The following is a 22364-nucleotide window of genomic DNA, read 5'->3' on the forward strand; positions in this document are numbered from 1 at the left end:
AAAAGGGTTGCACCAGGCTCTGTAACCACATGTCTAGACAAGGTCTCGGAGACCATAAAAAAAAGTGTCCTAAAAGCAAAGGAACGGGCCAGTCCAAAAAGCACTAGTCAGGAAATTGAGAGATTCAAGCCTTTGTTCCCCCACCTCCCAGGATGGGACCTTGAGATCATATCTGGATCTGGAGGTCTCAAGTCTCTTAGCCCCTCCCACAGCTCAGGAGGACTAGTGAGGGTCCGTGAGACCAAGGGCGGGGAGAAGACCCAACGGCCAAGGTGCCACTCTGTGAACGTGGTTCACATCACTTTAAAAATGGCCAAGGCTAACAATCTACAATTTAGTAGATTCTCAAACTATCTTTGTGGCATTTTACAACTTAAAATACTTGCAAAGACATGATCTAATTTTCAGAGTGGCAGTAAGTTGACCATTGAATCTAAAGTGGAATCTTTTTAAAAGGCTAAGAAATGACTCCAGTATCAAGCACCTAATGCTGGACGTTGTCCCACAAAGATCTCCCTGAATCCCTGTAAAATGGATCCGCTCTTGCCCACACCACCACAGCCCAGTTACTAGGATGCAGATAAATCACATCACCTCATAGTACGTGTAACAGAATGTTTTCTTTTTTCAATTATAGTAACAAGTTTGCAATCATGCTCACCTCTTTTATCTGCTCCTTTGCTGTCTGTCACTATCACTCTGGCACATGAACTGAGACTCCAGCACTTGTAACCAATTCCCAAACACCTTTATCTCCTTTGAATTAGATCTTGAACCAGCTGCATGTCTTGCTCAACTACTAATGCTTTCCATGTGTTTTTATTCCCAAATTAAAATACTTCCCCTTTGGTATTTCTAACGCAACAGGAATCAGTAAAACACGCCAAGAATCCCCACCCAAGAATCTATTATCTCCAAGTCCCTCAGCAAGACCTGAAACACACAGGTGCACACTCAATCCTCGAAGAGCCTCCACAGAGCAAGGTATCTACAAGCCATCCAACCTACCAGCTATCAAAATTTCTAGTAATCAGACAAATCACTTTCTTTCCCGACATGCTTTTTTTTTGTTCCATGACCAAAAATGAAGCAGTTTCTTCATGGGGAGGGCCACAGGTGCAGAGAGATCGCCACCAGAGCCTGCATTACATCCCCCAGCTCAGACCTGGAAGTAAAAAGCATCTGTGGCGACACTCTAGAAATTGTTCAAAAGCATGGCGGTTTCCTTACCAGGGCTTGTTTTTCTGGATAAAGCTAAAGGTTCTGCTGGATAGCAACTTTGCAATCTAGCTGCCAGTAGAGGGTTTAAACTTGTAACACTGGATACAGGTCTCCTCACCACGGACTCTAGTCTCCTGAGTCAGTTTCTCCCAAAATTTCATGTTCCTTGTTAAGGATATAAGCCATTATTAGGGCAGTGCAAAGTAAACATTGATAATGGTTCTAAGGCAACACTCAAATTTTATACAATAATCTAGGTATCTTCAGAAGCAAAAGGTAACAAAGAGGCCATGAATAGTTTAAAGAAAAGTCAAAGGGGGAGGGTAAGGACACAAATGTGACCTTAAAAGACCTTGTGTAACTGCTTCTCTTTCTTGTGGGTCAATCCCCACATTTGCTCAGATTTCCTTCCTCTTAATTCCCATAGCTGATCTGAATTTCCAGCTGTATCTGGAAGGTTCTCAGGCTAATTTGCTCATAGGTGGCCTCCTTTTCTTTATTTACCTCCTGTATTTATGTTTACCTGCATGTCTGTAAATGGTAGAGCCATTCTTTAAGTTCATTCTCTGCTTGTTCTTTTAGTTTTGGGCAACAAACCATTCCTGACTTCTCTATATACCATCCCCATCTGTATGTGGACACATGTGACAGAACTGAATAGCTATGAGCATTTAAACACCAGACCCTGGGGCAGTTTAACCACCTAATGGAACATTCCACATCCTTCCTCTACCGTTTCTCCCTTGGGGGAGAGGGGCACAGGCACATCTGTCAATCACTGTTTGGCCAGAAGGTACCTTAGAGGTAGCCACCCACAGAGAGGAGAGGTTGACAAGCTGATTTCTCCCAGCCCAGACCCAATGGCCTTCTAGACACATGGGCATCCTGTGGGGTCCACACCTGGGGGCTGAAGTAGACTAATAGAAACCAGATGCTGGGAGGTATTTATCTGATTAGCCCAGAGGGCCTGTTTTTACCTAGAGAACAGAACTCTGGGTAACAACAGATCACAGGCTTGATGAGGGTATAAAAGGGAGATTGTAAAAAATCTGGAAGTACTAGACGTCTCCTGTAGCAAAAGGAGACTCTGGATTTCAAACCTGAGTACACTCTGTGCCAAGGCAGTGGCTAGCCCTTCGGGGCTCCCAGAAAGAAGGCTGGGTGGGATGGGAGGGGTGCCTGGGTAGCTCAGTCAGTTAAGCATCTGACTCCTTGTTTTGCCTCAGGTCATGATCTCGCTGTTTCGTGAGTTCAAGCCCCACATCAGGCTCTGTGCTGACAGTGCGGAGACTGCATGGGATGCTCTCTCTCCCTCTCTCTCTCACTGCCTCTCCCCCACTTGCGCTTCTCTCTCTCTCAAAATAAGCTTTTAAAAAAGGTGGGTGGGATGAGAGATGAGCTCCAGGATTTCTGGACAATTAGTTGATCCCTACATGGAAGGACAGGAAATGCAACCCACGGTCCCTAACCCCCACAAGGGAAGAGTATGACCAGGAAACTAGGAGCCTGGCCACTGTGACATCCACAAACGGGGCAGGAGGGAACCTCTGCCGAGGCCACAGAAACAGGCTAAGAGCAGAAGCTGGCACCTGTGAGAACACGGCAGCAAGGCAGCAAGAAGCNCATATTTTACAGTTCACCCAGTCACCCAGCAGGCCATGGGGGCCTGCCACACCCAACATGGGGCCAGCAGCACCCGTGTGGACCCAGAGGGGCAGTGCACCCAGGCTAGAAGTGCTCCACATCCACTGCCCAGGCCTCTGGCGTTTCAGCACCCACCATGCTAAGGGGCTCCTCATCTTTGCTAATGTGCAAATACCACCCCAGTGTTAGGCCCAAAAAGGCCAAAAAGGAGTTTTGCTTTCTGCAGAAAGAAACCTCTGGTTTTCAGTGGAATTCCAGAGCCAAGAGGCAGGGAGGACCATGTTGGAATCCAATTAATGGTCCAAAATCCAGTATCCTGTAACAGCCTACCTGAGTCCCAGGTACAACATCACAAAAGCTAGAGGAAGGCCTCCGTGCAGGGCCAGAAGGGCTCAGCCACACAAAACCCCAGCTCAAACTTCACACAGAGGGAAAAGCCACTCAGAAGCGGCCAAGTGGTACTCTGCCCAGTCAGGAAGCTCGGCAAGGGGGGAGAGGACAGGAGCATGCTTACTCATAGGCCTAAGGGGGCAGAGCCTGAGAAAAGGATTAGAGAACAAAGGGGGGTGGGTGTGGTCAGGGGTCATGGTTACACTTCCCCTCCCCAACTTCTAACTACAGAAACCAGCTGTGGCTAAAGATTCAGGCACTAGACAGAATGTGGACCTCACCGGGAGCCCGAGTGGGCAGGCTACCACACAGGCTCTCCTGCCACCTCCATCACCACCAACCTCCATCACCACCAACCTCCATCACCACCAACCAGAGCTGGCACTGATCCAAGACCCTGAACCAGCAAGACTGCACACAGCCTCAGAATCCTGCTCGACGCCATGCCCCGGGGAGCAGCCTCCTCTCACACAGCTAACATCTGAGCTGAATCTCCTCAATCATGCCCACACTAGAAGGTTCTTCTTGAAATGCTGCCCACCCACTCCATTCATCATTAGCGCCTTTGCTGGAACAGTCCAGCACAAAGCACAGAGCTGGAGGACTCAGCTCCGGAGAGGAAAAGGCCTGGCCAATGGCACCTGGAGGCCTCATTCTGTTGTCCATGTTGCTGGAAATGGACTCCTTTCTCACCAGTGGATGAAGCAGCTTTCTCCTAATGTGCCTGTCACCTCTACAAATGTCCACTCTCAGGGACTTGACCTTTAATGAGCAAGGAGACTAACCTCATCGAGAGATTAGCCACTTCAGCTACCTCGCAGTCTCTGCCTTCCTCAGCTCCATTTTGACGGGCAGACCGCATCTGCCTAGGCTTTAGGGAAACTCCTCTAAAGGCTCTAAAACCCCTTTGCACCAGGTCGTTCTTCGCAACTACAGTGTAGTTGTATCAGCCAATGCATCCTTTTAATTCAATGCTGGATACTTCACAGTGTCCACCTTATGGGTCTCAGATCACCACTGGACAGCGTTTATTCATTCCCTTAATGAGAAGATAGGGCTTGGTCCAGAAAACTGAAGCAGTAGCTTTAAGCCCAACAAAATGCTTTAGAAGTATGCCAGTAGAAAACCCTCAGAAAGCACCTTTAGGATTTTAAGGGCTTCAAACCCTTTTTAAGTCCTCAATTCCATTTGTTACCCCTGCAATGATTCTGCTCCTTTTCTCTTTAAGGGGAGACTGAGTCAGCAGGGCCAGCTGGCCCTCTGAACATTTTTCTGGTGTCTGGAAATAACATCACTTCCAGGGACCAAATAATTTCTTTTCTCCAGCTAACCTCATAAAAATGCAGACTTTACATGCCTATCAGATGTTGTTGTTTTTTTTCCATCCGTATCTCAGTTCATGCCTACAACGGAACGGTCAGTTTAAGAGACTGAAGCTAGATTTGGAAGGCAAGTCATGCATCGTTTGCTACAATGTTACATCAAGTGGTCAAACCCAAAATGCACAAAGAAATCAAAATTACAGTGGAGAAGACAAAGGGGTACAAAGAGCTTAAAGGTCTCTCTCCACACTGAAATCCCATTCCAACTTCCTGCTTCAGCACCGTTTCACTATCAGAAAAGGCCTTCATCGGCTGCCAGCCATGACCTTGAAAGCAGCATCCGATGGCCTTCACTTTTGGGGAGGTTAGCTTGATTGCTGACCGCAAAGGCTCCACGCCACTCTTGTCACAATCGGGTACAGAATTCCAAAGTTAACACTGGAGAATTCCAAGGGCATGTCACCTCCAATTCATCAACATGCAGTTCTGGATTCTAAACATTCTTATACTTAATAAAAACAGGAATGAAGGAGGTTGTAGGGTGTAAAAAACACTTTGGAGAAATTGACTTGATAGCATTTTAAACCCCTGAGACAAAACTGATCCCGTTCCTTCCAGTCCAGTTGTGTGGTGGGAAAGGGGTCGTAGGGGAAATGGCATATGGTGCCAGGCCTAAGAGAACAGTCATTGTCCAGTGCCCGTAATTACTTAACCATTGCTTTCATGGCAAGGAAGGGAAACCATCTGGGAAGGAAACAAAGACTCCACAACTGTAATGAAAAAGGTTTTCTCCCCACTTGTCATGTTTTCTTTTCTCATTTCAACTGAAGATCATTCCAGGTTTGGTTTATTCATCCCAAAGAAATCTCATCTAATATTGCCATTTGGAAAGGGAAAGAATATGTCACAATGGGGGTTGGTACTTCATACACATCACACGTACATTCCATTTTCTATACCTAACCAAAGGATAACATTTAGTGCTATTATAACAAATCTATTCCAGATCTTGCCAATAATAGGAAATGAAACAAGAAAGGTTTTTTGATACAAAGAAAAAGCATTAATTCTTGGGTACCCATGTTGATTTATACAAACTCTTCCACCTGACGTAATTAGGGCTGAGGTAATGAGTGGTGAGAACTAATTAAAGCACAAAATCCTTTTAAGGTAATAAATACCTTAAAGCTTTATTTAACTTGCAGCTACAAATTGCAGTCAATTTGTGGAAATTGACCATCCTGGTTTGCCTGTTAGGAGATATCAGACATACGGCATGGTAAGGGCACACACCTTCACACCTAGTTCCGAGCTATGACCTTTCTCTGACTCAGGGTCTACTAATTAGAATTCTCCGTGGACCAAATCCAGTAATGTGGTCTGGGATTTCCTATGTCCATTTCTGTGAAATCAAGCAAGAACAGAGATACTTGTGAAGACTAGAGCCCTTCTGGATTTTTTGCAATATTCCCAATTCTTAACAGTTGTCACAAACCACCTATGTTGATGAACACTTTTATAGTAACTCGTTTTCAATCTTGTCCAAAATAGTCAATGAATTTTTGAAGCAGTGACTTTTTATACTCCTGTTTAATCCATGTATAAGATATTCACATACCATTTCATCCCATTACTTAATTCCAATAGCAAGAGCACAGCTGGCCCAGGGAGGTTTGGGAACAAACACAGCAGTGCCGTCAGCACCCAGATCAAGCACTCCTGCAGGAAGACGTGCAAATCTTGAGAGAGCGCTGGACCAGCTGCTGGTGCTGGGTGTGCTACGAGAACTTGTTTGTTTTACATCATACATGTATTACATGAAACTGTAGAATACCTAAGTTAACTCAAGTCCATAACACAGCTGTTTAAAAAATATGAAATATTCGTGTGCAAAGAATTGCATTTACTTCACAGAAATTAGTTCATTAGGATTCATATCGAGCTTATTCTAGTGTTCATCTGCTTCCGCCTGCCTTAGTGTCATGGAAAATACCAATGCATACTCCCGTCCCCAATCTCTACTGGTTACCAGCTACACTTCAAGCAGTATGTAACTTCAATGATATTCAGCCCCTTACTTACTGGAATTTGTTCTAGATCTGGATTTGGGGGAAGGGGGTTATCCCAAGTCCTAGGTCACAGACCTTTTCATCAGATAGACATGACTTACATATATGAAATAACTGGAAAAAGTGTCAAGAAGGTAGTAAAAAAGCAGATGATTAAATATATGTTGCCTATTTTTGTACTACAGAGTTCATGGTCACTCAGTGCTACAGGCGGTTGACAAACATTCACTGCTGAGGCTCCTACGGACCTCACAGTACTTCCAACCAGATTAGGAACCCTCCCACTCCTGAGGTTTAGGACTGCTATACAATTACTCGCTGGCCACAGCCAGACAAAGGTGGTCACTGGAGACTCTTACGTCCTTGCACACCTAATACCAGCTGACCTTAAATTACATGGTTGCCCTCTACATTCAGACCCTCCCTCCCTCCCTCCATCCCTGGTTCTCCAACAAAGAAATACGGAGGAAGACAAGGGACCGGAAACCATCCTTTCCACTTCATTCAGTTACCACACTCCAGGTATAGACTGGACCTCTAGGAAAGGACTTCTGCTTTCATAATTAAAGTCTTGAATTAGGATCACCTGTAATAAGAACTGAACTTTTCAGATTTGGAAAACTTGTATGTATAAAATGATTTTTAGTTTTCTTTCTTTTTAAGTTACTAGAGCCTTGCTTCAACTTGGCCCAATGCCAGGAGGAAATCAGGCCACAGTTTTAGATATCCTTTACATAAAAATTGTTCACTTTACATAAGTAACTGCTTTCATTGCCATTCAACCCACATGTATAGATGGCAAAAACAACAGGTACAAGAAAATGGCTGCAGGAATGGGCCCTGTGGGGTCCCAGTGTGATCACTCACAAACCATTCTGAACCACGAATACATCCACTTGACACCATATTGCTTTGGATCTACAGGATGCCCCATCCTACACTGATGCGAGATATCCCTTTCTGTCACCTGACCGCAGCCTGGAGCCTCAGCCCCCGCTTCTCCACAGTGAGCTTCGTGGAGCCACCAGAAGGCAGGTGAAGATCACTTCAACCGGCTGGAGGTTCACACGGACACAGCCCCATCAAGAATCTCATCAACAATCTGTCTTACCTCCAGCTCTACTCACTCACCAAAAAGCGAAGGCCGTCGCAATGAAACAGGTCTTCAAAAACTATTGCCAAAAATGGCTTCACTAAACTAACCATCTGGGATAAAGACTAATCCCAATGGATAGCATGATCCTAAGTATTTTATTGCTTAATGACATTTCTCATCACACGTATCACTCACCAATGCAGGCATGGACCCTCACGGACAGCTGTGTCCTCAGGACGATGCTGTGTTTTTTGCCCCGCCTAATGGAGACAGGAAACAAAATATACATGGGTATCAGAGCAGTCACCGAGATGACACCTAGCTATATGCTATCAATCAACTTTAAAGTTCTGGCACACCCACCTCAAAGAGATTCTAGATAAGCAGGGACCTGTACAGAACAAGAATTTATCCTGAAAAAAACAGGAGGTCACAGGGCTTCACAGAAAATAAAACAATCAAGTTTGATTCTGTTGGATGGGCACACAGCTTTTATTGGCTAACCTGGTCAACTTGTCTCTGCCACAGAGTTTGCACGTACCCATGCTGGGAAAATTCTAAGATCTGCAGCCACCAAGTGAAATCCCTGGAATAGAACACCACAAATCTGCTCAATCATGCCTCTGACCATGTTTACATTTTTGGATCTAGACGGAAGGCATATACATCACCAAGAGCTGGTTTGCTATCCATCAGGTCAATACTATTACAGCTTTTACTCTTCATTCACAGGAAGGTGGGAGTCTACCCAACAGCTTACAGGCTATTTATTCTCAGGAATGCCAATTTATACCATGCTTTGTCTCACCTTTGCCTCCTTCTCACTTCAGGGAAGCAAACAGGATGGCCCTTTGCCCTAACTCTGCTCCTAGAGGGGCTCGTCCCACCCTGAGCCGAGAAGGATGGCAGTTAAGAGAAGCAGATAAATGGGAGAAAAGAGCAGAGCTGTCTGCCTAAGGGTAACAAAGGCTTTGGGATTTGGAAAAAGTGGGGAGCCGATGGACAAAGTGGAGCCAGCCAGCCAGCACAGTGGCAGATAACCTGCTGGGTCACTCGGTGGCTGAAACCCCTGCCATCCCTCTCCTGGCAGCTCCTTTCTCCCCATCAGGGCTTCCCTACAATAGAGCCTGCCAGTGCTTTCCTGCTTCCTGGGTTTGTGGCTATGCTGGAGGGAGGGGAACAAAATCTGACCAGGGCACAGGTTAATATCATGGTTATAAATTCACAGTAATCACCCAGTGTATTTTATTCTTGAGACCAGGTAAGAGGATAAAGAAGTATGGTTTTTAAAGTGGTTTCTTTCCCATGAGAAAGGAAAACCCCTTGCACAGTCCTGTAAGAGCAGGCAGTGGCCTCCAGCCCAGCAGCTGCTCATAAGCACAAGATGGGCATTTAGGGTCCCTTCAGATCCCGCCAAGCCCCTCCTTTCTACTTTGTGTTCCTCTGATGCTTTTACATTTGCCATGCGCAAGGCACTGGTCTCGAGCAGCTTGTAGCAAATATACAACACTTGACTCTTCACAAGGTTGGATTCCTATTAACCCAGACTTCAAAACTTTCTACATGCGCACACATGCACACACACAGACAGACAGACACAGACACACACACACACAGCTTTTCCTACTGACAATCCAGATGTTGATGCTCCTTCAGTTCTTGTGAGCATACTAGAAAGTTCCAAGTGCATGGAACAGAATGAATGAGAAGACTTCAGTGTGTTGTGGAAAAAGGCAACAGGAAAGGTGTTCTGGGATGGTGGGGGCGGGCGAGTAGGGGTGCAGTCACCAGGTGTGTAGCCTCACCCAGAGATGAGCAGAAGCCACGCTTTGAACAGGGGCCCGGAGAACCAAGGAGTGAAGGCCAGACCCTAATTATGAGTAACAGCCAACCCTACAACCATAGATCTGGAAGATTTTCTGTACTCATGTTATCAGCAGTTATGAGTCAATAAATAAAGCATGTAGACAAAGTACATGCTTTAGATGTCCAGATGTGGGGGGAAAGTATGGAATGGCCAGGGAAAATATTTCAGAAAACCTCAAGTTCTTGAAGAGTTCAGAAGGGCCAACTGATAGCCCCACTTTTATCTTCAAACAACTACAAAAATCCGATGCTGATGAAGTGCTTGTTTTCCCACTGAATTCTCTAGTCCCACAGAAGGCGTGTGACATGGTTGTCTGGGATTCCAGGCACTTGTGTGCAAACCAGGATGGTCTTCCTGAGGAAACTGAGGCAGGCGCACCACCCTGGAGAGGCCCTCTCTCTGTGTATGTACACTGAGAAAGCAAGCCATCAGCTTGGTTTGTGCTAAACCCTAAGGGAATTTAAAAGGCCACAGAAAAGGAGCGTCTGGGTGGCTCAATTGGTTAAGTGTCTGACTCTTGGTCGCCACTCAGATAACGACCTCACCACTCAGGTCATGACCCTGTGGTTCAGGAGTTCATGCCCCACATTTGTCAGTGCAGGGCCCACTTGGGGTTCTTGTTCTCCCCCTCTCTGTGCCCTCCCCCTAAATAATCTTTAAAAAAAAAGGCCACAGAAAAAAGGCCTATTTTGTAGTTTTAGCACTTATAATTCCTCTGTGTCGACATTCTATCTTCTTCCCTGCCCGCCCCTGTACACAAAATTCTTAGTGGAAGAAACCTGTGTAGAATTGGGGGCCACGAGGTGTGGAAGCCACCTGAGAGAAATGAGGCCCCAAATCCCAGGAGCTCCTAGCAAAGAGGACTAGCCTAGGCAGAGGGAAGTGGTGGTCACTGCAGCCTGGTACACAGAAGGGGTCCTTCACCTCCCACCTCACCCCCGTTTCTCCCGCCTTTGACGTGGGTGCCATGGCTATGCCCATTCTGCAGATGAGGAAAGTAAAACTTGGAGAAAGGAGATCAACTCCATCAAGCCTCATCGCTGGTGGAACAGACCCAGGCTGAAAGCAGGGCTCCAGCGTCACCTGCACCATCTTGCCCTTTGCTGCAGGATCGCCCCACTACATCACCTTCTCTAGGGCTTCCGGACAGTGAGGAGTCCAGGTGTTCTTAGAGCCTGGTTTAACCTCAATGCTGAGAGCCTAACAAAAAGCACACACAGTAAAAAATTATGATGCAGGGCACCTGCGTGGCTCAGTCAGTGAAGCATCTGACTCTGACTCGGCTCAGATCATGATTTCACAGTTTGAGACACCGAGCCCCATGTCAGGCTCTGCACGGACAGCATGGGGCCTACTTGGAATTCTCTCTCAAAATAACCATTTAAAAAATAATGGGGGCAGAGAAGATGTTGTAAAAAATTGGGGTGCCTGGGTGGCTTAGTCGGTTAAGCGTCTGACTTTCGCTTAGGTCATGATCTCGCGGTTCGTGGGTTCTAGCCCCGCGTCGGGCTCTGTGCTGACTGCCAGCTCAGAGCCTGGAGCCTGTTTCAGTCTGTGACTCCCTCTCACTCTGACCCTCCCCTGCTCACGCTGTCTCTCTCTCTCCTAGAAATAAAAATATTTTTTAAAAAAATTATGATGCAAGTGAAGAAAATATTGGCTAACCAAATCAGGTTTATTCTAAGAATTCAAGCATTAGAGGAAGTTTCAGATTTTATTTAAATAGGTCTCAAAGGTCAATGCATGGAGAGCATCCATCGTAAGGGCCTTTTACTTCTGATTGCTTTCCTCCCGCCACAGCTTCATTTTCTAACTGCTCGATGATGACATACTGGAGGAAGGTAGATCTTTGTTTCTTTAATATACGGCTCTCTCACTGCTAGTACTGATTCTCAAAATCTAGGATTTTTAGAATGTGGCTAATTTTTTGCTTCTTTTAGGGAAATAATCACTTTTAGGGAAATTAGATTATTCATCTAATTAACAATTATTTTATCCCCACTTTTCCAGTAAAAATGTACTTGTCTGTTTCACTGTTCAGACTTTGAGGAAGTTAAATCACAGGTGTACTTTTCCTCTGTTCCCAACTGGATACTAGGTCAGTTTGGGTTCAAAAAATAATGCTAAGTTGTTAACATTTATGAAATGTTTATTATGTGCCAGGCATGGAACTACCCACTTTTTGATTCGGTTTCATTTTTAAAGATAAGCTTTAGGTTCAGAACTCCCTTCCTCCAAGAGATCATACCAGCCTCTCTGGTCCTTAATGCTTCTCGCCTGGTTCCCAGCCCTCTTTATATGCAGATTTAGTCTTCACAAAATTACTATGAAGTAGGTTACATTGCTGTTTTTAAAGGGAAGAACTTGAGGCCCAGAAAGATTAAGCAACCGTGAAGTCACACAGCTAGAAAGTGATAGAGCTCGAACTCTTCCCGGCAAGTCTGACCCCAAAGCCTGAGCTACCACCTCCCTACATCTGCCTCCCAGATGGCTACTCCTCCATTCCCTCATTCCACCCACGTTCAGAGGGGTCTACTGTGTGCTGGAGAGTACAGGATATGCCAGGGTACAAAGTACATCCCGCCTCAGGACAGAAGCACAGAACTCCTCTCACTCCAAAGGAGTGAACGCTATGTGCACAAGGAATGGACACACACCCCTGCTAGCCTTTGCTTTCCCCCAGGCGGCTGGGATGCAGAGGAGCAGGTAAAAGCTGAAGCGATCACTCTGGATACAGAGATGGAATCCGCATTTTGAGGATGCGGCAGCTGTTCCACCAGTCCTAAGGACGACAGTCTGCATTTGAACTCCTAAACAAGAAGCTGATCTTACTTTTTATTTATATTTTTGTTGCTGTTGAGAGAAAAAGAGTAGGAACCCAGGAGAGGGGCCGGGGGGGGAGACAGAGAGAGAAAGAAACTTAAGCAGTCCCCACACTCCACATGGAGACCCAGGCAGGGCTTAATCCCATGATCCTGGGATCATGACCTGAGCCAAAACCAAGTCGGATGCTCAACCCACTGAGCCACCACCCAAGTGCCCCCAAACTTCTTGAAACCTTCCTGTTTTGGTTCAAGATTTACCCTAACCACTACATGCTCTCTTGCCTCAATGATACTAGAAGTAGCCACATTTAAAGAGTGATCAAACAGGAAAGATGGAAGCCACCCCCTAAGGATGGCAAAGTGGAAAGGTAAAATAATCCTGAGCTCCTAAGAGCATCTTGTCATCAACAGATCATCCTTCAAATGTCCCTAATTATCCTCTTTTTAATTGGACTTCATTTTTAAAGTTATAGGGTTACAACTCCCTTCTTCCAAGGGATCACCCCAGCCTCCCTGGTCCTTGATGCTTCTCACCTGGGTCCCAGGCCAATGTGTCTCACCTGGGCACTGCACACCTCGAATATGGCTCGACATAACCTAATTAGCATAAGCCTTCTCCCTCTGCCCGAGTTGCTCCCACCCCAGAACCTTGCTACTTTTCTAAAGTCACAGTTAACCAGCTAGTAATGTCATGTGTTTATTTTACTCATGTTTTGCTGTAGTCAGTCAACTAGTACCACAGCTCTAGACTCACAACACCCTCCCTTCCTAACACAGAACCCAAACTACCCCCAATCCCACCTTCCTCAGCAACCAGGCTCAGGCACGCTAGGTCACAGTGGCCACCCTCCCTTGTACTTGACTTTTAGAAGGATTCCCTCTTTGCAATCCATGATTCTTTTGACTCCCACCCACACTTTAAAGCCCAGCGCCCACCTGAGCTCACCCACTCCCACCTGATGTCATCTTTGTCCTGGGATGCAATTTGGCATTTGAAGCTACTTAGAGCGTTTCCACTCCCACAGTCCACTCAACACCGGAGTTCATTCTCTCTTGTCAGATTTCCTACAGAACAGTCTCTTTCATGCAGCCCTAGAGAGCCTTAAAAGGGAACACTGCCTGGGCCAACCACCCAAGTTCTTATTTCATTGGTCTGAAGCTGGGCAGGAAGGGAAACTATTAAAGTTCCTCATGTGGTGGCCATACTCTCCGATGGAGACGGAGAGCCTATGCTGTAAGCTTCTGACCAAACATCAGACCACCTGAGGAGCTCTTGAAGAGGCCAGAATCCCAGGCCCCACGCTAAACCTGAAGTAGGCACCTAGAAGCCAGCATTTTTTTCTTTTTTAGTATTTTTAAGTTTATTTATCTTGAGAGAAAGAGAAAGGGGGGGCAGAGAAAGGAAGAATCCCAAGCAGGCCCTATACCATCAACACAGAGCCCAACGCAGGGCTCAAACTCAAAAACCAGGAGATGGTTACCTGAGCCCAAATCAAGAGTCACACACTTAACCAACTGAGCCACCCAGCTGCCTAGAAGCCAGCATTTCTAAGCAGATTTCCTCTAGGTTACTGAGAGGTGGCCTAGCACTGGCCTAGGGCTGCTGTGCAAGGTTTTAGATGGGGAGAAGTTTCACAGCCTTTCAATAGATTCTCAAAGAGTTCTTTACATCCCAAAATGTCAAGTTTGAAGAAAGAGGTGGTCTTCCCATCCTACTGTCTGATAGGAAAACAACCTTAACCAGTCCCATGTTTACCTGTGTCTCCTCTGTTTCTAGGTCTAGTAGAGATATCATCTAAGATACATATTGAACCTAAATCTAAAACCTCTTAAACCTGAAAAACCTACCCACATACAAAACTCCTCCCAAGTTGAAAGAGACTTTGGTTATGGCACGGATAGGAAGCGATGAGCAGTTTTCCCCCCTTTTCCTCTTAAGCGATTACCTTCAGCTGAGAGTGCAGGCCTGTGGCCTCAGGCTCCTTTGGCAAATCAGTGAAGGTTATGGTCTCTGGTCTTCTCCGTGTGTGCAAGGCTCAAACTGCAGACCACCGAGCCACGGTGCCCCTGGTCACCGTGAGGGAGACAACCAGCCCTTTCCAACCAAAGGTGCCATCCCGGCGAGTTCCATGCTCAGCTCCTCACGGCTGCTTTCCCCACCCAAAACTCTGCACATGCACAAACTCTGCAGAAACCTCAGGGGTTCGTGGACCCCACACGCAGTTCCTTGGGGCTACAGGCTGAGAATCAGGCACCTAAGAGTCAAATGAAAGCTCGCCCCAACTCCCTGGGGTCCGGAAGCACATGGACTGCAAAGCTGACAGCAGAGGGGCACCACGGCCCCAGCAGAGGGGCTCCTGCACCTGCATTCGAGGGCACGTAGAACCTTCCCAAGTGCATAGCCTGCTCAGCGGTGGGCGGCGGGGGGGGGGGCTCATGCTCCATAGCCCAACTTCCGGCAGTATTTTCAGGAATGGTCTCCCAGGCAGCCCTGGAGGGCTTTAAAAGCACCTCTGCCTGGGCCCACCCCCAAGTTCTGACTTCATTGGTCTGAAGCTGGGCAGGGAAGGAAATTGTTAAAGTTCCTCAGGTGGTGGCCATACTCTCTGAGGACTGAGCACCTGTGCTACAGGTTCCTGGCGGAACATCAGACCACCTGAGGAGCTCCTGAAGAGGCCAGAATCCCGGCCCCACGCCAAACCTCCTGAAGCAGGCACCTAGAAGCCCCCATTTCTAGGCAGCTTTGGCCAGGAGTATTTGGCTCTAAGCACCTGCGAATGCTCACCCCTTTCCAGCCCTGCCTGGCCTGACACCCTTGTGTCTCAGCCACAAGCCTCACACTGCTACTCTCTTTCTCTACCCCACCACCACCCCACATGGTTGCCCTTGACTTCCCCACCAACACTCAGCCCTGTGAGGGCAGGCCTGCGGCCCAGGGGTAGTTAGCAGCCCCCTGGCAGATGAGGAACCTGGGAAACTATCAAAGCTGACCCTCGGGCGCAGGCCTGAACGCAGCCAAAAGTGAGTACCCTGAGTGACTGAGACAAAGCTAGGAGCACTCAGGGACGCACACCCCATGTGCAGCAGCCACAACGGTCCTCAGAGCACCCTGCAGCACTATGATTCCCCAACGGTCCCCTTGATCTCACAAAGCCACTACCCACCTCGGGGCCCACCTCAAGTCCCACCTTCTCCGTGACAGACCCCTGTGCCCCTCAGCTGGCACTGGTTTTCTTTCAGAGGCACCGGGGGTGGAAATAAGCAAAAACAAAGCAGGGGCTCTCTGTCAGCCTCTGCCCTGTGGGCAAGGATCTAGCCCTGGTACCCTTAACTCAAAGAAATGAGATTTCAGAGTGGTTAACCTGCATGGACCCCTCCAGGCCTACAATCCAGATTCCCATTTCAGTGTATCTCCTCCTCAAATTCTGACTGTCATTATAGTAAAGGATACCACTTTTGAGCTTGTGTTCTATGCTGAGAACTAGCTTAATGTTTCAGCTACTGCACATCATCATAGCTTTCCCTGCAACAACCCAACAAGGATGTTTTGGGGTTATCCCCAGTTACTAGGAAACTGAGGTTCAGAGAGGTGATGTAGCATTCCCATGGTGACACAGCCATGAGATGGCAGGGCCCATGTCCTAAACCACTACACCATTCTGTTCCCCGCTGTGCTCTCCTCTGGTCCCAGAGACCTCGTTGGGGTCCCTGCTGACACGGGGAGGGAAATGGACTTGGGTAATAATGTCCTCATTTTATAAATAAATTTTATAAACTCCCATTAGAGATAACGTGGCTTGTGCAAGGTCACACAATGGCAGCGTCAGGAATAATAACCCAGGGGGCTCAGGGCTTCTGTTTCCCCTACACCATGCTGTGGTTGCCGATTTCCCTGGCCTTGGAAGGCAATAAAAAGACCTGGCTCCATTTTGGTAGCATAATAATTACTTCATCCTTCTACCTTCAAAGGTCTTTCTCTTCTTCTCCGATTAGCAATAGCTTACATGATAATTCTAAACAAGGAATGAGTTAATTTTTAGTTCTGGCATAAAAGAGCAAAAATAAATTTTTTTAGTAATGGACAAAAACAAAGCAACTCTTCCAGCAAGGAAAATTCTCTCAGAACACATTGTACANCGACTGCCACACATCTTCATTGTATGGTCACAACACTAGCAGATTTTTACTATAATTCACACAAATCAAGAGAAAGAATGGTTTCATTTGCCCTTTCCATACCTCAAAAAGGCAATTCTTAACTAGAAGGAAATTATGTTTTCACTGTCATTTGTGGGAGAAACGGCCTTTGCCAAATGCCACACCTCCTAGGAGAGGACTTAGTAGGGACACTCAGTGCAAATGACAGTGCAGATGGACCAGACACGGCCCGTCTGCGCAGGAAGGCTCAGCCTGCAGGCTGCTCCCAGCTAGCTCCCAGCAATTTGCCATATGCCGCCAGGGCCCGGTGGTGGTCAATGCCTCAGAGTTCACAGCGTGACCTGGCAAGGCCAGGACGGCATTACCCTGCAACCTAGGCCAGGTGGCCCCACACCAGTGTCAGTAAAGGTGGCCTCTTCGTACTCTTCCAGACAAAAAGGAATGTCATCCTGAGTACATTCCAAAGGACAAGGGGCAAGTCACCACAGACCCAGACTTTTTAAAAGACATCAAGTCCCATCTTGGGTGAGTTTGGGGCCCACCTGTCAAAAGCACAACTAGCCAACATGATCTGGCTACTTTCTCCTGTTCAGTTTCCCTCGTATGAGTCCTACCTTCTTGTCTTGCTATAATGCATCTTAGGTTTAGGGTGCAGAAGTGGAGTCAAGGCTGCTCCTATGAGATGGTCCCACAGTCAGGTGATGATTCGCAAAGCAATGGAGTGAAAAGTAAAGCCCCGGGATCCCCTCTGGGGAGCATGCAGCAGGGTTCCTGGCTCTCGAGGAATGGCTGTGCCTGGATGCTGATGCTGACAGGGCCAGATGATGGCAGCAGATGTGTCTTCTCCGGAGCCTCTGTGCAGTGCACTTAAGTGCTCTTTGACTAAACCTTGTTTTAGCCTGGGACCCATGATGTCCTTGCATGAACCAACCTATGTCACCCAAAGTGCCAATGTACATCCTGAGTAAACCTGAAATGCCTTTGCCCAGAAGCTCCGGGATGGTTGGGGGAGTACAGACTTGCACAGGCTCCACCCTCTACTGGCTCTGTCTCCTTGGACATGTAATTTAACTCCTGACCCTCAATTGTTTCAAATGAAAAACAGAAATAATCAGATCCAGTTACATGACCATTATGAGGATGAACTATTAAATATACAGGCCATGAATAGGGTGGTCGGTATAGCAGCTGGCATAGCAGGCATTCTGTAAAAGTTATTTGCTTCCCCATTCTTAACTCTTGATACTGCTGTCTAACGTAGTGATGCTTTTCCCCCCAAGCTCCCAACTCCAAATCATTCAAATTTTGATAAAGAAAAAAAATCAAACAGGGCACAGTCTTCAACTATAACACCAGTAGAGATATTTTTCAGGTTGACAGTAATCTACTCATAACACTCCTGGAGTGAGGTCATTCAACTACACTGTCATCCAGCCTGAATTCTGACATCTTATATAAAGGGATGTCAGTCAAATATTCAGTAAAAACTATAGCAATGGAATTTTCTCAAGCCTATCAATCTAATAATGTTATTTTTTAAATGATGATGAATAGAACCTGGTGTGACATAATAATGATACCCCTCCTGTGTGTATAGCCTATCGTAGTTTCCAGATGATGGCAGCAGATGTGTGTCTGTTCCCACACATGGCTGGGTCCTCAGAAAACCTTGCTGGTTCCTACCAAGGACCCTAGCCTTAGGGCTCATGGTCATGTTTTTCAGGACTTCATTGTGGGATCCTGCCATTTACCTGGCCACCAAGGTTCAGTAAATACCTATAATGTGTTGAGAAGATACTAGATGACAGATATTCAGATAGGTCCAGTTCTCACCTAGTAGAGCTTTAGCAGCAGACAACTGAGGGACAATTAAAGAAGAAAGGACTATAAATTGTGGCAGGTGTTAAAGTAGGGAAAGCTAGGGTCAGGTAAAAAAACTAAGTCTCCCACTTTCCCTTATTTACTGAGCCATTCGTGAAGAATCAGCATTCTCAGATAATATTCATCTGGCTGTAATCTGTTTTTAACTTGGGCAAGGTAGCTTCAAAGCATCTTTTGCAGAGGACTTCCAAAACCAGATTAATACAGCTAAGCATTATTTGGAAGCAACAAGAAATCTCTGAAGGTTTCTAAGGAGGAAGGTGATGAAATCAGAGATATACTTGGTTCAGAGTGGATGAGAACAGAAAGGAAGGCAAGGGGCCCTAATCAAAAGGCTATTTCATTAACCAATAAATATAGGAATAGCCGACTGTATGTTTATATTTCTACAGTGATTTTACTTTCTGTACACATCTCTGATTTTTTTATGTGTATTGGTTTATTCAGATTTACAGCAATCAGAAGTATAAAGCATTCCAAATGTAAGCTAAAAGTAACTTGATGTTAATTAACATAATTACTAATTATTTTCCCCACTGTGATGAGTTCAAAAGATGATGTAGTACAAAATAATCTACTAGAGCATCTGCTAAGGAAACTAAATATCCAGGAAGATATTAAAAAACAATGCTTAAAATACTTGTCAAACTCAGCGTGAGCAGGGGAGGGTCAGAGAGAGAGGGAGATAGAGACTCTGAAATAGGCTCCAGGCTCTGAGCCGGCAGTCAGCACAGAGCCCGACGCGGGGCTCGAACCCACGAACCGCGAGATCATGACCTAAGTGAAAGTCGGACGCTTAACCGACTAAGCCACCCAGGCGCCCCTTAATAGCTCTACTTTGAATCAAGCATGATTTCATGAAGCATAACTCATGTCATTTAAAAGATAATATAGAAATAACATTAATACAATTAAGAAAAATGGAAATATTGAAAATATTATTTATGTATATCTCTGGAAGATATTACTAGTTTTACTTAGTTTTAGTTATTCCAATAACTAAAGATACCCTAGAAGATATTTTGAAACCAATCTGTTGTCCTTCATCTGAGAATGTCATTATTTCAGTTTTATTTCTAAAGGATATTATTACTGAATACAGAATTATAAGTTTATATTCTTGTAATATCTTATTTTCATCTGTCTTATGCTTTCATTACTAGAGAACGCTTATATTAGAATATATTCAGATTATCTGTGTATATCGTTTCCCCATATAAGAACATCAATTCCATTAAAAGAAGATTATAATTGAAAAAAAAAATACTTGTCAAACTACTAAAATCTAGAAAATATTAATTTAATTATATTTGGTTTTTTAAAAAAAATAACTTATGGGCACGTGGTAACTCTATCGGTTGAGTGTCCAGCCCTTGATTTCAGGTAAGGTCATGATTTCACAGTTTCGTGGGTTCGATCCCACTTTGGGCTCTGCACTGATAGCATAGAGCCTGCTTGAGATTCTCTCTCTATTCTGTCCTGCCCCTCCCCTGCTCATACTCTCCCTTTCTCTCAAAATAAACAAACTTTTAAAAAACTTTGAAGATCCTTAACTAAACTATACCAGAAATTTTCCTGCCCCTGAGTAGCCTTGTCAAGAAAAATATCTCAAATACAAAAGAGTTTGCTATTACTGGTCAGTCACTTGCATCTCCCTTCTTTTGAGTGACTCTGAGAGAAGAGAAGGTCAAAGCTATAGTGGCTTCCCCTGAATACTTTAAGGCCTTAATGTACCCCCATATCTTGGAAGGTGGGGACTAGTCAGCAGGGACAACCATCGCTCTTACCCAGCATCATCCTGGAAGCCTTCCAGCTCATCCCGTTGCTCTGCTAGGGTGGATTCCAAGTCCAGGTAGGCACCATTGTGGGAGAGCTGTAGCGTACAGTCGTCGAGCTGCAAAAGAAAGAGCCTTTAAGCCCAGCCTCCTCTTGGGATGGGATCTTTGTAAGAAGAAATCTCTTCACATTGCCCTCATGTATTTTTTTAAATCAAGCATTAAACATTCAAAAGAATGAAACTAGATCACTTTCTTACACCATACACAAAAATAAACCCAAAATGGATGAAGGACCTGAATGTGAGACAGGAAACCATCAAAACTCTAGAGGAGAAAGCAGAAAACAGCCTCCTTGACCTCAACTGCAGCGATTTCTTACTGGGCACATCTCCAAAGGCAAGGGAATCAAGAGCAAAAATGAAAACACCACCTCATCAAGATAAAAACCTTCTACACGGCAAAGGAAATAATCAACAAAAGTAACAGGCAACCGACAGGATGGGAAAAGATAGCTGCAAATGACATATCAGATAAAAGGCTAGAATCCAAAATCTATAAGGNGAGCCTAAATGTCCATCAACTGACAAATGGATTGAGAAGATGTGGTTCATCTATACCATGGAATACTGAATGGCAATGAGAAAGAATGAAGTCTGGCCATGTGTAGCAACATGAATGGAACTGGAGGGTGTTATGCTAAGTGAAATATGTCAGGCAGAGAAGGACAGATACCATACGTTTTCACTCATATGTGGAACAGGAAAAACTTAACAGAGGACCATGGGGGAGGGGAAGGGGAAAAACAGTTAAGGAGGGGGAGGGAGGCAAACCATGAAAGACTCTTGAATGCTGAGAACAAACTGAGGGCTGATGGGGGTGGGGGAGAGGAGAAAATGGGTGATGGGCATGGAGGAGGGAATTTGTTGGGATGCGCACTGGGTGTGATATGGAAACCAACTTGACAATAAACTATAAAAGAAAAAACTCTTTTTAATTAAAAAATGAAATCAAGCATTATTCTGAAATTCAGATCACAACTGAGAGAGGTTATGTGTTAGTACAAATAAACTGGGAGCAAACTACATTGTGAGTAGACAGACATGACGCCTGTTAAGGGAACAGCACTGACAATGTCCGGTAGATGTGCACAGGGGAGGAGAAGAAGCCCTTTGGCACCAGTGTCAGTTTTCACTCTGAGGGCCTCAGGAATAAGCCATGGAGGATGTGCCGTGTAGAAACCAAAATCATGGTGCTGATGCGACCATAGGTAAAGAGTCACAGAACATGCCATTTTCTTTGATTCAGTGAGCCACCTATTCATTCAGATTCTGTGGTCATACCTGGCACATTACAATTAGTAGTTGCTCAATAAGCATTTTTACAGTTGAACTAAAAGAGCCATTCTCCATCTGAATGACAGCAGATCCAAATTACAACATACCAAAGACATTAGGTCTCTTTGTTATGAGCCTGATTTTTTAAATTTATTTCACACTTATATGTTGGTAATTACATTCCATGCATAACTCTAAGTACTTTACATATGCTACATCATTGGATCTTCAAAAAACCCTATTCATTTACAGTGTTATCCCGCTTTTACGATGAGGAAACTAAGGCACAGAGAGAGACTAAGTTACTTGCCCAGGGTCACAACAGGTAAATGGTAGAGCTAGGATTTAGATGCTGGTACTTTGCTTCAAGATCATGCTCTCAATCACTATGCCACTCTGCATCCTTCTATGGCCGCAAACCTATAGAGGGCTTGAAAATATCATGTTTGTGGGGCACCTGGGTGGCTCAGTCACTGAAGCATCCAACTCTTGATTTCAGTTCAGGTCATGATCTCACAGTTCGTGAGTTCAAGCCTCACATTGGGCTCTGTGCTGACAGCGTGGAACCTGCTTGAGATTCACTCTCTCTCCTTCTCTCTCTGCCCCTCCCCAACTTGCACGCTCTCTAATTAATTAATTAATTTTTTTAACTTTTAAAAAAATGAAAAGAAATTTAAAAAGAAAAGATCATGTTTGCAAAATGCAGTATGTGTCATCTCAGTGTTCTGATATAGCCAAGGCAATGCCACAGGTGTGCCAACCCCATTCCCCTTTCCTCC

General features: G+C 45.5%; 1 protein-coding gene across 1 annotated transcript in view; it reads right to left on the bottom strand.

Annotated features, from left to right (window-relative positions):
• The window catches only part of FHOD3 (formin homology 2 domain containing 3), a 403414-nt gene extending 382775 nt beyond the window's left edge, over positions 1–20639 (bottom strand). Inside the window, 3 exon segments of the mRNA XM_077753850.1 lie at positions 7938–8002; positions 20261–20367; positions 20631–20639. Coding sequence (XP_077609976.1) covers positions 7938–8002; positions 20261–20367; positions 20631–20639 — 181 coding nt within the window.
• Between the last annotated feature and the right edge of the window lie 1725 nt (positions 20640–22364).

Source organism: Crocuta crocuta, unplaced genomic scaffold (assembly GCF_008692635.1).
Source record: "Crocuta crocuta isolate KB4526 unplaced genomic scaffold, BGI_CrCroc_1.0 scaffold231, whole genome shotgun sequence".
Taxonomy (NCBI): Eukaryota; Metazoa; Chordata; class Mammalia; order Carnivora; family Hyaenidae; genus Crocuta; species Crocuta crocuta.